This window comes from Drosophila navojoa, chromosome X, assembly GCF_054131105.1.
Source record: "Drosophila navojoa isolate 15081-1374.11 chromosome X, UAZ_NAV_1.0, whole genome shotgun sequence".
In the NCBI taxonomy this organism is placed as follows: Eukaryota; Metazoa; Arthropoda; class Insecta; order Diptera; family Drosophilidae; genus Drosophila; species Drosophila navojoa.
In genome coordinates this window covers 2,407,192-2,422,231 of record NC_142895.1, presented here as the reverse complement: position 1 = coordinate 2,422,231, position 15,040 = coordinate 2,407,192, and the positions used below count along the sequence as shown (strand labels likewise).

General features: G+C 41.8%; 3 protein-coding genes across 4 annotated transcripts in view; 1 reads left to right on the top strand and 2 right to left on the bottom strand.

Annotated features, from left to right (window-relative positions):
* Positions 1–583, bottom strand: part of hwt (SH2 domain-containing adapter heavyweight) — a 76,100-nt gene extending 75,517 nt beyond the window's left edge. The window contains exon 1 of one of the 2 annotated variants that reach the window (XM_089265115.1): positions 381–583. The gene's annotated coding sequence lies outside the window, so the exon portion shown is untranslated. The remainder of the gene's footprint in view (positions 1–380) is intronic. The other variant, XM_089265113.1, reaches the window with a different exon arrangement.
* The window catches only part of LOC108658056 (endoplasmic reticulum GDP-fucose transporter), a 178,213-nt gene that overhangs the window by 146,150 nt on the left and 17,023 nt on the right, over positions 1–15,040 (top strand). The gene's annotated exons all lie outside the window — the stretch shown is intronic.
* Positions 3,363–14,835, bottom strand: Pits (Protein interacting with Ttk69 and Sin3A). The gene is made up of 5 exons (XM_018108984.3): positions 14,751–14,835; positions 12,820–14,440; positions 4,720–4,809; positions 3,999–4,648; positions 3,363–3,895 (listed from the first exon to the last, which is right to left on the bottom strand). Exons 2-5 carry the CDS (start codon positions 13,736–13,738, stop codon positions 3,755–3,757), a joined length of 1,800 nt encoding a protein of 599 aa, XP_017964473.1. The 5' UTR covers positions 13,739–14,440; positions 14,751–14,835; the 3' UTR covers positions 3,363–3,754.

Genomic DNA, 15,040 nt, shown 5'->3' with positions numbered 1-15,040 from the left:
GAAAGAGAAAAGAAAAGCTGTTGACTGAACAATAGTCGTTGAATAACAAAAGCGTAGTTGTTCTGAGGGCCTAGCTCCAGTGTGCCTGCACAAACAGGAGCTGCCCAACTGAGCGCTCTCTAGCACTCTTACTCTCGCTCTCTCTCGCGCTGCCGTGCGTGGGCGCAAGCCGTTGCCGTTGTCGTCGTCGTTGCCGTCGTTGTTGTTGTATCCTGCCACGTCCTGTGTATAACACAAACAATTTGTGCTTGACGCTGCAAGGGAATTCCCGATGAGAGAGCGCACAGGCAAAATCATCAATTGATACGTTGATGAAAATCTATTTTCAATTGTTATTAACACTTTTCATTGTCTGCTTTTGCGAGCACACACACACGCACACAGGCACCGGAAACGGAAACGTTTGTCAATTTACATTATTTTTATTTATGTATTTTCTTTCGCTTCGTTATCACAAACAACGAAATTCGCTGCGCTTTTTGTGGCCAGGAGCAGAGGCCTCTGCCCGTTTATTGGCAACGCGCACGCACAAATAAAGCAGCCACAGCGAGCGATGCTCAACACTGGCAGCAACGGCGGCAGCGACAGCGACAGCGGCTGAGGCAGAGCCAGCACCGCATTCCGTTGCTCTCGCCTGTCATGCTCTCAAGCTCGCTCTCACTCGCACTCTCGCTGTCAGTGACGTTCTCTTTGCAAAATGTAAACATTGTTGAGGCCGGGAATTTTAATTAGGAAGCGAAAAAACTGTAAAACCTACGGCGTAATTAGCCAAATTTTTGCTGCTGTTTATTATTGCATTCTTTAAGTTAATCTCTTGCATAGTTTTTAGCTATTATCGATAGCTGCGCCGTGGCGGAAATATCGAACATTGGAGCAGCATTAAAAGGGATATTTTAGGGACATTTGAGCGGCATTTACTAGCTGGACATTTACTGGCGCCCTCTGTTGTATGGCAGCGGAAGCAATAGTTATACCAGCTGCACACTAGATGGCGCCAGCATGAAAACACCACAGAAGGAGTAAGCCTTGAGAACAGTGAAATTAGACCTGCGCATATTATGTGCAAATAAAATGGTTTGTTTTTTTCTGCTGAATTTCCCATTCTAGTCCCCATTCCAAAAGCACAGAAAATTGTTTTTAATATACTTTTTTTATATTTAGGTTTGCCTTTTCTTGTTGTTTATAGTATTTGCCAGTTTGGCTGACATATGTATCAGCTTGATCGTAATCATTATCGCTATCGTAATCGTTATCGGTATCGGTATCTGTATCGTCTCTATCCACATGCTTTGCCTTAGGTGACACTTTTCATTCGATATACTTGGTATATGCGAGCCATACGTGTTATCGGTTATCGATTCATTCTATATATATGTATATATATATATATATGCTATATATTGATCTTGATCTGTTTAGTTTAGACATTTAGTTGACATCGAACATACACAAAAGGAATGTCTTAATATGATTTCTTTATTTGTTTGCTTTTTTTTTGTGTTTTTATTTTACGCTTTTTTTTTGTTTTTGTTTTCTTTTTTGCTGTTCTTCTTAGATAAATTGCCTTTATAATCTGATAACTGTATCACTACGTTACACACACATCGAGACACACATCAAAAAGGAAATGTTATATTACTGCTATATGCTGTTCACTCGCCCCCTTTCTCTCTCTAACTCATCTCTTTCTCATCTCCTCTTCCTGTTCTCTCTAACTTACGTTTACAAAATGTTTCTTATTTATGTTTGTTTGGCCTATTGCGTAATTTTACAAATTTGAGATCTTCAATTATATTTATGACTTGCACCACGGTGCCAGCGTTGCCACCAAGTTGTAATTTCTTTACTTTGTTATTTTTTTTTTTTCTTCTACTTATCACAAAGTGTGTGAAACAAAAATGAGAAACAGAAACAGAGACTGAGACGGCACAGACACAATTGAGTTAGCTGGAACGCTTGGAGGCGAAACAGCGAATGCCATACAAATTCGTTTACAGCTAATCTATGCATGTCTACTAATACATATAAATTCTTGTTTATATATGTATATATTTGCAACTCTTCCTCGAATTTTTGATTTCATGTTAGTTTATTTAAAAAACGGGCTTCAGCGCACCAAATCTCAAAAATGTCTGACTGTGTGGCAACACTCTTTTACAAATTCAAATTTTTTTCAAACTTCAATTTTTGCTTTTATATTTTTAGCTTTATTTCTGCTTACTTTTTTATTTTTTTAAGTTAGTTTTTAGGTTTTCATCTTAATTTTTTTTTTTTTTTTTTTGCATTCTAGAAAAATGTTTTTGTTTGGTTTTGTTTTGTGGCAACTTTAGATTTGCTTTATGCGCGCTTTCTTGTGTTGGCATTACACAACACAGTGTTGGTCCAGTGTTAGCAGTGGCCTTTTTTAACATCTCATCTTCATCTTCTCGAAAATGCAAATTGTTTTCTGTTTTCTTTTTTTTTACAATTTCTGCTAGATAAAAAATAAAAATTACATATTCCATGCGCTGTTGCCGCACTGAAATTCGGCAACGTTGCGTATGATGAGTACCGTTAGTTGGTTGTCGCTTTGCCCATTCACAAAAAATTTGATTTTCTTTTACGTATTACGCCAATGACATTTCTTTACTGTATTTTTGACCAATTTTCATTCGCTTCTTTTCTTCTTCTTGTTCAACATCAAATATATTTCTATTTATTATTATTTATACAAATATATATATGTACAAATACATATATATATTTGTATTCCGTTTATGTGGTATGAATATTTACAAGCTTTAGCATAAAACTGGTGTTTTGTTTTTTAAATTAATTTAAAATTAGTGTAAAAATATATATATATTTTAGTTATACATTTCTATATATAAAGACATATATATTTTAATGTAGTTAAGAGAACAAAAATAAATTATTGAATTAGCACAAAAAAAAAAACTTAATGTAAGCTTAAAGACATTTGTTTTTCTCTTTCTTTTTTTTTTGAATTAAAGGAAGTTAACAACAAAAAGTAGCTTAACTTAAGTGTATCAAAAAAAAGTTTACATATATATTTATGTTTATATATATATTACGTAATGCCTATCGAATTGTTTTTGCTTTCATTGTTTCAGTTATTTAGTGTTTTGTTGTTGTTGTTGTATATTCATTAATTCATTTTACTCTTTGCTGCACCTTCTGCTTCTTCTCTTTCTCTCCCTCTCTCTCTCTCACTTGGCTAAAAAGAGTCCTTAGCTTGCGCTACAAAATGTCTGCCATCTTGCATTTGCGCTCTCTTCTTCAAATTGTTTTGGTGTTTTGTTTACTTTTTTCGTTTGCTTTAAAAGTACAAATATTTTTTTTTCTTTTTCAAACAAATTGCATTTGTTTTTGTTTTGTTTGTTGCTTATGCCTACAAAATGTTGTTGTTGTTGGTCGTCATGGACAGAGCGCGCTCGCCCGTTGTAGCTGCGACGCCGGCGTCGCGGCCGCCGCAGAAAAAAATTTTTGTGTTTTCTTCCTTTTGTTGACTCGCTCAATGTAAAAATTGACATTCGACTGCCGTCGGCGACAGACAGACATATGCATTGTTGTTAGAGAGCGAGCGAGACAGAGTGAAGAGAGTTGCGTGTGTGTGTGTGCAGCCGGTGATCGCCGAACAATATTAAACTTCCTCTCTCTCTCTCTCATTCTCTTTCTGTTCCCTGTTCGCTGTTCACTGGCTGGCTCAAAAGTGCTCCAAAGCTCTGCGCAGCTTTTTGCAATAAAATGGACATTAAGATTCTCGCTCCTTTTTAACCTTCACCTCCTCGCCCAATATTGTGGTGATTTCGCCCTGCATGAAGGCCCACGGTATGGTGGAATTGGCCAGCGGACATCGTTCACCACTTGGGCAATACACCTCATTGCCCAGACCCTGTAAGCGATGATGGGATGAAAAGAGATGGCATTAGTAAGCACACCAAGTTTGACGTAATAAAGACAGAGCGCTTTCTTTCTATCTTTCACTTTCTACTCACATTCTGTCGCTTAATGCTCTCACGACTGCAGGGAAAGCAGAACTTGTGGATGTTCACCGATGGGCATTGGACGAAGTGTGTATCCTCCAGTCGCTCCTGACAGAGCGTACACTTCAGCGTCGCATTCTGTGCTGCGGCCGCTGCTGCTGCAGCCGCTGAATTTGGCGCTGCGCTGCTGCCAGGCGCACCGCTAATGCCAGCTGCGCTACCGCCACTGCTACCGCCGCCGCCGCTGCTGCTGCTGCTGCTCATGCCGGGCGCACCCTGACTGCCACTGCTGCCCGGCCCGGCGTTGACGGCGCCGCTGCCGTTGCTGCCACTCGGTCCGATGGCGCCACCGCCGCCACCGCTGCCATCGCCCGCAACGGCGTTCGGATTAGGTGGCAACGATGAGGGTCCAGCGTTGCCATTGCCAGATGCAGAGCTGCCTCCGCCGCCGGCGCCGGCGCTGCTGCAACTGCTCAGCTGTGAGTTGCTCGGGCCGCCCGGTCCGCCTAGCGAACCGGCGACGCCGCCAGCGCCGCTGCCAGCGCCCAAGCCGGCAGCAACGGCGGCCGCCTGCACTGGATTCGAGCCGCCAACTTCGCTGCTTGTGACCGTTGTGCTGGATACATGGCGAGAGCCCGACGAGCGGCGACCCGACGAAGAGCCTGCAGAAGAGAGCAGGAGAGAATCGCAATTAGCTTCAATTTGATTTGATTTACAGTTAGCTGAAACTTACCCGTGCTGTTCGGCGAGTGAACACTGCGCGGAGGCATCGGCCCCGATGGTGGGCTCGATCCATTGCGACGGCTGGCTGGAGACAAGTGTTCTGCAATTGGAAGAACGAATGGAAAGAGAATTAGAATACGCAAACAGGAGTAAGAGAGAAGCTGATATGTATGATGAGTTTCAATACAAGAGAAATTCAGTGTTTAGTGAGCGCTAAGCAAATGAGAGAGAGCTTTACTGCTTAACGGTTAACATGGAAAAGAGCTTAATCGACATAGAAGGGAAAGAGAAAGAAAGAAGATGAGAGAGATCTCGAGTAGACTCCTAGTCAATATGAAGTACATACATACATATGTATGTAAATTTATATGTAAAAAAATATAAATAAATACATTAAAATAAAAAAGCTTTATTCACTTAGGACATGCCCTAAATTCTACCAAGCACTGCTATTCACACACGCACACACATACAGACATACATATGTATATGTGCATACAAATCTAAATGCGCGCTCTGCTTACTGCGTAGTTGACGCAGCGACTGCGCTTCATAGATGACTAAATGCAATTTTCTAATGAAATTTACAGGGCAATCATATAGTAATTAGCTAATAATCTCTATTATATAAACATATAAAAAATGTAAATGTAATATGTATAAATACGAATGTGTAGTATCAAATTGATTTGCCAAAGCTCTGCAGAGTTCGTGCAGAGTATCTGCTCGTCGATCACTGTATAAGTTGACATTACATATTAAATCTTACTATAAAACATTTTAGTGAAACAGTTGTTTCCTTTATTGACAGCATACTGTACATCAAAATGTTAAATGAATGTGTGTGTATGCACATGCATACATATTAACAGAGCATGCAGCTATGTTATACTATGTACATACATACATACACATCTATATCATGCATAAACATACTCGACATTTACTTAATGAAAGCTGCTTTCGTTTTTAAATTGCGAATGAATCAAAAGGAAAACTACTAAATGAAATCATTTTCATTGCATGATATTTTTTCTGCTCTTCATTCGTCTTTTTTGGCGCAATATTTGTAATTTTAGAACTTGGCACGGAACGTTTCACAGTTCACTCACACACATACGCACAAACATATGCATGTGGTTCTTTGTATGCGTGTGTATGTGTGTCTTGGCAACAGCAACAGCAACGACGACAACGACAACATTTTCATTCACCAGCAGCGACAACAGCGGCAACGTGACGTCACAGCACAGCACAGCACACTATGCAGGTTGCTGGCCCCACTGTGCCGCAGCGCAGCGCACGAACACCACAATAACAACAACAATAGAATCTTCAACCAGCTGGTTTTTTGCAAACGCGACGTCAGTTGGCAAAGTGCCAGAGCGCTAGGCAGCGAAGCAAACGGCACGAATTGAAACGAAACAAGTTTTTGGTGCTGCTGCGCATACGTCACAAGGCAGCGACGCATGCAGAGCAGCAACAGCGACCGAGCGAGCGAGCTAGCAAACGTGCAGAATGCAGTTGGCAGTTGGCTGGGCCGGTTTTATTTGTTTTCTTTTCTTTATTTTTTTTTTTTTTGCTTTTATATATTTTTTGTTGTCTTCTTTACTTTTTGTTTCTTCCTTTTCATTTTCTGCAAGCATGCAACGCGACGCTGAGACACTTCGTGTATGTATACCAGATACGACGAAGCGGACACATACACACACACACACACACTCACTCACGCATACACATGCGCAAGCATATTTGTAGTTTTGTTTTGACTGTTTGCTTTGGTTTTTTCGTCACGCAGCCGGCACGGCCGCCGCGTGACTTGCCGAGCGGCGGTCACGCCAATTAACATACACACACAAACGTAATTTATATATATACATATGTATTATATATATGTATGTACATGTATATTATTTATATATACATAGATATATGTATGTATTAAATATGCATAGTTATGTGAGCAAGTATGTGTGTGTGCGCACATGCGCAAGACTTAACAGGCCGCGGTCGCGTCTCTGTCCCGCTGCTCTGTTAACTGTTGCTGTTAACATGACTTTTTTTATTACTTTTATTTTACTTTTTTCGATTTGCTTTTAATGAGCTTCAACATATTCAACGCACGCGCACGCGTAGCCACAATTTACTTTTGCTGCCGATGATGATATTGAAAAGCTACAAAAAAGAAGCAAAAAATAAACATACGACAGCAGCAACAAGACCCAGAGGCACGCTGGACTCGAGCTGGGCTTTAATTTGTATGCCTAGCGGGGCCGCGCACATTGCTCAAATGTCGACGACGCTGTCAGCGGCCGCACAGTGGGCTGCATACCAAGTGCTACCGTCTGCCCCGGGAGTGCTGTTATGTTTATTTATTGGAAACTGTTGCTGTGTTATTATTGTTGTTGCTTTTGCCTGTTCCTGCGCCACGTTGCTAAATTGGCGAGTCAAACAACGCGCACAGACAATCGCAATTTGGTGCGTTGGCGTCGTCGTTGCCGTCGTATCGACGTCGACGTCGACGCCGACATCAGCGTCGTGCGTGCTGTATGTGTGGCCTCACCAATAATGAAATGTGATTATTTATAGCATTTGTTTATATTTTGCACGAAAATGTGTAAAAATAATAATAATAAGCAAGAAGAGGAAAAACAATAAACAATGACAGCAGCAGCAGCAGCCACAACAACAAAGCAGCAGCATCATCGACATGTATGCAATGCATGCAGAGCATCGCTGCCGCCTCCACTCAAAAAGAGCGCGCGAGAGAGCCGCACTGAGCGCCATGTGCACAGTGAGCACGAAGCGATTTGTGTGAACGTAAATAAAATATTTACAATATAGAAATTTGAACTATTTCATTGCATTGTTTTATAGGTTTAAATGTATATATTAACATTACACACAATTTGATATATACATATGTATATGCACATATATGTATATATTTCTATTAGATTCCCTTGGAAACAATCAATTTGCTTCAGTGTGAATGCAGCAGACATTCAGTTCCTCGGGCCAATCTATATTTAGCTACAATTCTTTTACATTTCATTTCATTTCTATTTTCTGCTGCTTTTGGCATCATATTTGCACACTACAGCGCAAACATGAATCATTTGTTAATTTTTAAACACAGAAAAAAACTATTTGCCTGTATTAGATGAATGAAAGGGGCCACACCCCAATACATACATATGTATATGCATATGTATGGTATATAGCATATGTATATTTTTAGATCTTGAAGAATTTGCAAAATTATTCAGCTATTGTTATTGAAAATGAAACATTTGTGTGTAATTAGAGAATTATCATTTTCTCATCTTTTTATTTGCTTCAAGGAGATTATTTCAATATATATATGTCTGCCTACAGACCTCTTCATTGATTTCCGTTGATAACAAGCCTTCCATATCAGTGAACAGAGAGAAGAAGAAAGCCGTAATCAAAAATAAACAAATGATATGCCTAGAATAGAGCAGCACTTAAGTCGTGTGATCTGCCTCTATCTAGAAAACAAATACTATCCATATCTACATATATATATGTATATATGATTATGAGTACACAAGCCACTCGCTATCAGTCATAGTTGGCCATGGATAAGATAAGATAGTGGCCTCAATGAGGAGCAGGCAATTACCTAGAGATAAGATAAGAGCCCAAAAACAGCTGTGTGCATAAAACCCAACCAACCCAAAAGCAAATGAAAGTGGAGCCACTTTATATATATATGTATATATATGTATATGTAGAGTATATACACACAAAATAAACTAATTTAATTGGAACTTATATAAATAGCATGAAAGGCATAGCACTTCGCAAGGGAGCTCTCATAAGTGCTTTACTCACAATCGTCTTATCTGCTCAGTAAATGCAAATGCTTAAAGTGCTTGGGAATCACAAAGGAAACGCTTGAAAATCTCAAAATATACAATAAAATTTGCAACCTTTTGATTTGCTTCTAGCTATGTTAAGGGAAAACGGCAAATTATTTAGTTTCTATATCAAAATCTAGCTTTAAAAATTATATAACTTCAATAGTTACTCTACTAGCCACACTCCTCCCACACTCACGTCAAATACACATGTCTGAACCATGGAATCGATAAATCATTGATATTTAATCTACATTATCAAAGCGCCAACAGTGCTTTATTGATTATATTTAATCGTATCTCTGTTCCTGCATACATAATGAATAGGCTTTCACACAATTACTTTCACAACCACTGTACCTGCTTATCTGCACCACTGTTCGACTGATAAGCACTGCTCGCTGATAGAACGTTAGATAAGATATGTCAACGCGGCATGATACCCTATTTTATTGTCTCGCTTATCATCCATTGGGGCATGTGCTAGCGACTAACCAAAATAAAATATTATTAGTTCTGCTTTTCTTTTCTTTTTTCCTTGATTTATGCACTCAAGAACAGTGTCGCTTTCATTCACACGTATTACGTGCGCTTGTAGTGGTTGGTCACACTGTGCACTAATGCAGCTAATCAGCAGGCAGAGCTAGCGGCGGCAACGGCGGCGGCGTCGACTGCGATGTTGCCTAGGTTCATGCACGCACACACACAGACACACATTCACACACTTGCAAGAGCTCTCATCGCGATCTCTCTCTGCATGCTGCTGTTCACGTGTTAACGGTAAAGGTGCTGCACTGCATGCTGATGATGAGATGCTTCTGATTGACAGAGAGCGTGCCTAATTATTACAAAGGGCAGTGCGAGACAGACACAGAGCGTGGGGGAGAGACAGAAGTGTATGCACAATGAAATATTTGTGACTAACGCGCACATTGGAATGGTCGCAAATGTCTGCGCTCTCAATGCAAGCTGCAATTGCAAGAGAGCTGAATGAATACAAGGCGCATAGAAGGAAGGAAGGAAAGAAAGAGCGAGCAAGAGAGAGAGAGAGAGAAGTGGGCGGCCGGGAGCAGGCAACTCGCACGTTCTATGTGTGTGCCTAAATATTTGTGTATGTATGCACTGCATGTATGCATTATGTGCTGGGCTATAAAAGCTGATGCTGTTGATGAATACATATACATACATACATATGTATATGTTTACATATCTATCTATATCTGCATGTATAAATATTGTGCAGCCTTATTTTATATGTACACCACAAAGTTGTATTTTTAGTATACACACAGATACATATGTATACACATACAGTTACAGAGTTTGGTAATGAAACACCAATACAGGCGTACATATTATATACAAAGCACAAACGTAACGTAAATACAAGCAATAGACAGTAAGTGTCCACAGCAAAGTAAAACGAAAAAGACCAAAAATCAACAAAAAGCATACATACATACATATGTATGTTTGTATGTTAGTATGGATGTATACAGAGAAACACGCACAGTGATGTCAATAAGATTGTCAATAAGATTTCCACTACATTTTGCAAAATATGATTATAAAACAAATGCCATCGAAACTGTACAGCATTTCCTTAAGTAACAATTAAATCATCCATCGATTATATATTTTTTCCCCAACTCAGCAGTAAATATTTTACTAAACTGAAATGATCATCAATGAAAATACGCTTGGGCCCACTGTATAGCGGCAGATGACGGCATCGGCATGCGCGAAAAATTCTCATTATTTTGATTTTCATTTCTATTTGGTGGGTATTCGGGCATGTATACGCATACATATGTACATGAATATACATATAGATTGTAAGTATATGTGTGTGTGTGTACGATAAACGTTGCTGTTGCAGTCCGCCGTTCCGTACCGTATACTAACTACAAATTTTATCTACACTGTTTGCTGTTCTGCGTATGCGCGCGTATCTGTGTAAGTGTGTGTGTGCAACTTGTTATCGCATAGCGTAAAACAGCAAAGAAGAAATAAAAACCAAAACAAGTTTAATGACGTTTTGCGCGCACACACACACACAAGCACAAGCACAAAAGAATGAGAAAAACAAAAAACACAAGAATGAAAGAAAAAAACAACAATATAGAAACGTTGAGAACCCAGCAGTAAATCGAAAAACCCGTTTAGCCCAGGCAGCAGTAACAGCGAGAGAGCGAGAGAGGCACAGTTACAGCAGCAATAGCCAACGACAGAGCTTTGGCACGCAAGAGAGAGAAACACAGTTACACAGCTCAGCTTAGCTCACAATCCAGTAGCATCAGCAGCAGCGACGTTGACTTTTTGCACGTCTGTTTTTATTACATTTTTTCGGGTCGCGTACCGTCCTTTCGGGTTACGTGTAGCCGAATACGAGTTGTATGTATACATACATATGTATACATGTATGTATGAATGTATATATGTAACGTACATGCATACATACATATATATTTCTTTGAATGCCTGTTATGTATTTTAGCTTTTTGGCTTTGCGCATGACGAGCAGCAAATGCCTTTTTATGGCAAGGGTTGGCAGCACCAAAAGGTGCCGCTGCTGTCAATGAGGGTTGCGTCGTCGCCGTCCTCCTTGTTGTATTGCAAAATGCGTGCAACTCTGTCTGTGTGGGTGACTGTGTGTGCCTGACTGTGTACGTGACATTTTGGTGGGTCCGAAAATGACTACCAAAATTAGTTAAACACATGCAATTTGTTTAGCTTTGCCCGTGTCTATTTATGTTTCTATCTCTATATCTCGCTCTCCCTCTGCCATTTCCATTCGACCATGCACTTGGTGCCTTCCAAGCTTAGCATATGTGCATATGTATGTGTACTTTACACACACACGCACGCATTATTTGTTGTGGCCCAGCGCCTGGAAGAGCTCATGCGTTCCAAAAAAAAAAAAGCTGCGTCAAGGCAACCCACCAACTGCAACTGCACCAGAATTAGCTTAGCGACGCGGCTCTGTCCGATAAGCGTCGGCGACGGTTGCGGTGGCTGATAACAGGCTGTATGTACATACATACATAGTATACATATTTGTGTATACATACATACATACATATGTATATTTATTTATATTTATATATATATACATATATATGCATATATAGACTGTTCCGTTATCTAATCTGCTGTTGACGACGCTGCGCTGCGCTGCCAACGCTTCCAGTTATCAGCCAATAGTCGCGCTGCTGCTCGACTGATAAGCACAACTTATTTCTTCCTATCTGCTATCTCTTCCTGTGCCCCCACTCTCTCTCTCTCTCTGTCACACTCACCCTTGCGCCTAGTATGTCTGTCTATCTGTCCTCCCTTTCTCTCTATCTCTCTCTTTCCCTTTCTCTATGTCTCGCTTTAGTTCTGATAAGCGACAATCACGCTCGCTCACTCGACTTGGGATTTTGTGTGCCAGTTCGCAGCGGCGCTTATCTTCCAACGGCACACACACACACGTGTAAATATATATGTATATATGTGTACGTGTGTGCGTGTGCATACACACGGAATCGAAGCTTTTGCATGTTTCGCGATGTTCATTGGAAACTTTTTGAAAGATGTTAAAATTAAAAAATTTGAAATCAGAGATGAAGACATATGTTTCATAAAATATGTATGTATGTATGTATGTGTGTATATACATTGATATATGTATATGTATATAAGTAAATGTGTCTATAGATAATGGAGAATTATATTTGAATAAAGCGGCTTTTGTTCCACTGTTAGCACAGCATGCCATTTACAGTTATTCTAAGAACTTGCCGATATATACAAATAGTTACGGTACTTTTCTTGATACTGACTAACAGGGTATGGCGCAGTCGCTGCTTACTAACGTACTCAAGATACTATAAATACCAAATGACCAACAAAAGTCCCCAAATAGTTTTTACAGGGTATGTTACATTCGTCGCTAACTAAACGTTTTACAGTTGTCAGTTGGAGTGGATACTCGAAATAGAGTGATAATAAAATACCAAGGCATGATATATGTATATTTATAGGTTATTACTGTATTAAGTACATTAACTATTTGACATGTTAGGAATTTTTTACAGGGTATTACATAGTAGTTGCTTAGCCACTCTACACACACATCTCCATTCTGCTAGTATTTGACTATGGTAATTGTCTCTCTAGTCTTTGGTCTAATTTTTCCCATTCTACAGGGCATTCGACTAGTCAGTCATTATTGCATAACTTACCGGCTGCCTTGAAGGTCGACGCATCGAAGCTGGGCGCCCGCACCGGCTGCTGCTTGTCGCGCAAGTTGAGCTGACGCTCGGGCACGTAGCTGACCGCGGGCAGCGATTCGCCCCGTGTCAAGGGCGGCCGCACGCCGTTGGGATCATCGAGGGCGCTGCGCTTGACGCTGGAGGGGCCGACGCCGACGCTGCTGCTGCCGGCAGCGAGATCGGCAACGCTGACGCCGACGCCGACACCAACGTGCGGTGGCCCGTGCGATTGCTGCTGCTGTGACTCAATGTCCACGTCCTCGGAGGGCGGACGCTTCAGGTTAACGGAGAGGGCGGGCAGCAGAGCGGAGGCGCTGACGCCGCTGCCAACGGGCGGCTGCTGCTGCTGTGTAACGGGACCGGGTCCAGGTCCGGCACGCTGGCCGGCTGTGGGCGGCATATGGTGGGGCGTCATATGGGAGATGCGTACCGGTCGCACATCCGGCGCCGACTCCAATTTAACGGGAAAGTCCATGACGCCGCTGCTCTGTTGCTGCTGCTGCTGCGGTGGCGGCGGCGGCGGACCGATGCGCGGCATCTGATAAGCGGCCGCCACGGCATGATGATGTGACAGCGACAACGGCCCCGGACCGCCACCTGTCGAGGTGCTCGGAGCGCCTCGATGCTGTGGCCCGCCACTCAGCTGCTGCTGCTGCAGACTCTGCTGCTGCTGCAGGACGACGACTTCGCCGTTCTCGTGGGCGCGCTTGCTGCTCGGATGCAGGCGCTTCATCTGCCTGGCCGCGTCCAGCACCACCTCGATGCGGTCGGCGCCCTCGTAGTTGACGCAGCCGCGGCACACGGCCTCCGAGAAGTCATTGATCATGGCCCAGGGCATGCGGGGCAGATCGCAGAGGTAGCAGTGCTGCCTCTTCGTTTGCAGCGACATCTCGTTGGGGTTGCGGTTGCTGTTGCTGTAGTTGTTGTTGGTGTTGTTATTGTTGCTTTTGCAAGGGGGTGGGTTGGGGTGCGTGTATTTGTATATGTACTTTTAGATTTCTAGTAGTTCAACTGGAAGTCGAATGGAATGCACTGCAACGACGACGACGACGTCGACAGCGACGGTGACTGCGGCTGCTGCGACCCAAATTTACGCGCGCAACTCGACCCACTTTTTGGCGTCAGCGTCGCTGCGCGCACAAATGCACAAGAACAAAAAAAAAACACACACGCACACACGACAGAAACGTACAAACGCACACACGGAGTAGAAAGAACGAGAATAGGTTTTCTGTCAAGCGCTTGATTAATTGCTTGTCGATAACAAATATCGATAATTGTTTAACAATGGCGCCGTTTGCTGATGTTGTTTTTGTTGTTGTTGCTTTTGTTGTACCGGCGAATTGTTGTCGCTTTTATCATTGCGCTCCGGCATTTTATATACAACTACACATCTACACACAAATACATATGTAAATTACTTCTTATAAATTTGTTTGAAGCACAGAGAATATATATTCTTGTTCAGCACGACTAGCCGACACGCTATAGCCATGTCCGTCTGCAAAACTTGTTTTTTTTTTTTTCCTTTTCTTCTTTTATCTGCTGCTGCTGCTGTCAGCGTCTTGCGCTTTGTTATTGATTTTCGCTGCTGCACACACACACATGGCCAGCAAAAAAATTAAAAAAAAAAAATAGGTATTTATTTTTCTAAACTTTGTTTTTTTCTGTACACTGTCAAAAAAAAAGTAGTTTGATTGTTTTTAAATATTATTTCTATTGCGCTGCGGCGCACGCACACATAAACACGCAGCTGCACATGTATGTATGCACGTATTATACATACACGTACGCTTCAGTTTTTTTTCTACGTCTTTGTCGCCTGCACAAAATACACACATGAACAGAGACACACATACACAGAGACACGCACACACAGAGCACAGAGCAAAGACACGTACCGAGCGACGCTCAATATGTGTGGCCAACAACACCGAAGAATGTTTAGCGTAAGCGTAACTTGACGCGGCAACGTTCGGCTACAGAATGATGAAAATGAGCGGTGCGCAAAGCAAAGTAGCGTAAAAGCAAAACCAAACAAAACGAAGAAAAGAAAAAAAAAGCAGGCACGTCAAATAGTCAGCAGCACTGGCGACCCAGTGGTAAATGTGCACATATACACAAAGCAACGTGCATAGGTCGTGCAGACAGCCAATTGTACTAGGGATGTTTATGCATCCGTACATAAACG

Coding starts and splice junctions, on each gene's coding strand:
- Pits (XM_018108984.3), bottom strand. CDS start 13,738: ATGTCGCTGCAAACGAAGAGGCAGCACTGCTACCTCTGCGATCTGCCC. Junction 4,649..4,719: donor TCACTCGCCGAACAGCACGG/GTAAGTTTCAGC, acceptor TCTCTTCTGCAG/GCTCTTCGTCGGGTCGCCGC. Junction 3,896..3,998: donor AGAGCATTAAGCGACAGAAT/GTGAGTAGAAAG, acceptor CATCGCTTACAG/GGTCTGGGCAATGAGGTGTA.